Below are 1,819 nucleotides of genomic sequence, written 5' to 3' on the forward strand. Positions count from 1 at the left end.
CTCTGCTTATTCTCAAATAATTTGTGTAGATATATGACAGAAATAAAGTCAAACTGTAATGCTGTTTGTGGAGTTGTTTGATCATGTTCTGCTGTTATATGTCATAGTTATACTATAATGTTACTCTTATTAAGTTAAAATCTCTAGAGCGCCGATCCTGGTGAATAGAAAAAGTAGTGCTCATACAAACACATACAAACACACTCTCACCCTCAAGCTTAAACACAATCTCAGAGATCATTCATGTTCTTCACTCTCTACAGGCTGAGTTGCTGCAGTATTGGAGAGGAAGGCTGTGCTGCTCTGATTTCAGCTCTGAGATCAAACCCCTCACACCTGACAGAACTGGATCTGAGTGATAATAATCCAGGAGATTCAGGAGTGAAGCTGCTCTCTGCTCTACTGGAGCATCCACACTGTAAACTGCAGAAACTACTGTGAGTCTCTTCACATCTCAGTAACTATAAGGTTTCGAGTAAAAAGTAAAATTACACAAATGTGTTTTCCGTTAGCAGTGGTTTTGTTTGTTGCCCTCAGTTCAAACCCCTTAAATAAATAAATAAATAAAATAATGTACTTTTGTTTACTGAGTACATTGCAGAATGTGTTTAAAAATACAGAAATTTTTATTTTACAGTATGGTTTTACAGTAGTCTCAATAAATATAATATTTTATTATATCTTGTGAGTTATATATTTTTAAATACCAAGTATCCTTAAAAATGTGGTGATTATCTATAAGGTGGACAATAATGAACTTAAACGCTATTGACTGCTTGAATCTAACCATGTCATGTCAACAAATAGAAAGTCAGACAGCTATTTATCACATTAGCTAACAGTAAAGGGATGCTTTTCCCCCAGAATACCATACTTATATTCTTCTGTTATTTAAAATGAGTTGATGTAATTACCTTGAACAAAACTGAAAACATTAACAAGACCTTTGTCTCAAAGCATATTCTGTAATTTGTTGATGCTCATTTGCTACATCTCTACTAATCATCCATCCCTCTGTTACTGAGCAGATAGATTCCTCTTTATTAATCACTTCTCAAGTCTAGAGAACTAAATCATAAGAAAAACTAGTGTTAGCATAAATCTGCTGCATTTTCCTCTTGTAACGGTTTGCAGTAGGAGTTGTAGGAATGTGTTGTGAATCTAAAGGAACAAAAATAACATGTTATATAAAACACAGGCTATCATTAAGACATGAATCCACAACTGAATGAAAGAAATAAATGTCAGGATGAATACAATGTCATTGAGATTTGAGTGAGTATGCATTAGAGATGCACGTCTGAAGGGCTTTCCCAGAAACTACGTCATCCAGACGCCCGACCAGCAACCAATCAAAAGCCGGGATTCCCTCAAGCAGCCAACCAGGAAGCTTGTAACGCAAGTACCAGGCAAAATCTTTTCATCTCTTGCTGAACTGGCGCTGATAATTGAGTTTTAGCAGTAAACGTAAAATAAATCTCTGCTTTGTGATTCTCTCAGGTTGAGAACTCGTGGAAAACAAGTTAGAACTTTGGGAACTTCATACAAACTCCGTGACTTTCATTCTTCAGAACTGTATGTGTGTGTTTTAGCTTAGTTTAATGTAATCTAGAATAGCCAATAAATTCTTGTTTCATTTATAAAGAAGTATTGTCTGGTGTCGTGAAATTTCGTAAAGTTAAAACTCTGCCAAGATCACGTTACCTAGCTCCTAGCTTATAACTTATCAAAGTATGTATTAACCCGTGGCCAGGGAAAATACAAATATTCAAATTGTTAATATACACGGACGTTAACATCTCGCTGGACGAGTCGTTGA

The 1,819-nt window shown here is 35.5% G+C and overlaps 1 protein-coding gene across 1 annotated transcript in view; it reads left to right on the forward strand.

Annotated features, from left to right (window-relative positions):
• Positions 1-224: 224 nt before the first annotated feature.
• The window catches only part of LOC107723760 (ribonuclease inhibitor-like), a 3,860-nt gene continuing 2,265 nt past the window's right edge, over positions 225-1,819 (forward strand). The window contains exon 1 of the mRNA XM_016532476.1: positions 225-437. Within this exon, the coding sequence (XP_016387962.1) occupies positions 244-437 (194 nt within the window). The 5' untranslated portion in view covers positions 225-243. The remainder of the gene's footprint in view (positions 438-1,819) is intronic.

Source organism: Sinocyclocheilus rhinocerous, unplaced genomic scaffold (assembly GCF_001515625.1).
Source record: "Sinocyclocheilus rhinocerous isolate Xijiao unplaced genomic scaffold, SAMN03320098_v1.1 scaffold763, whole genome shotgun sequence".
NCBI lineage: Eukaryota > Metazoa > Chordata > Actinopteri > Cypriniformes > Cyprinidae > Sinocyclocheilus > Sinocyclocheilus rhinocerous.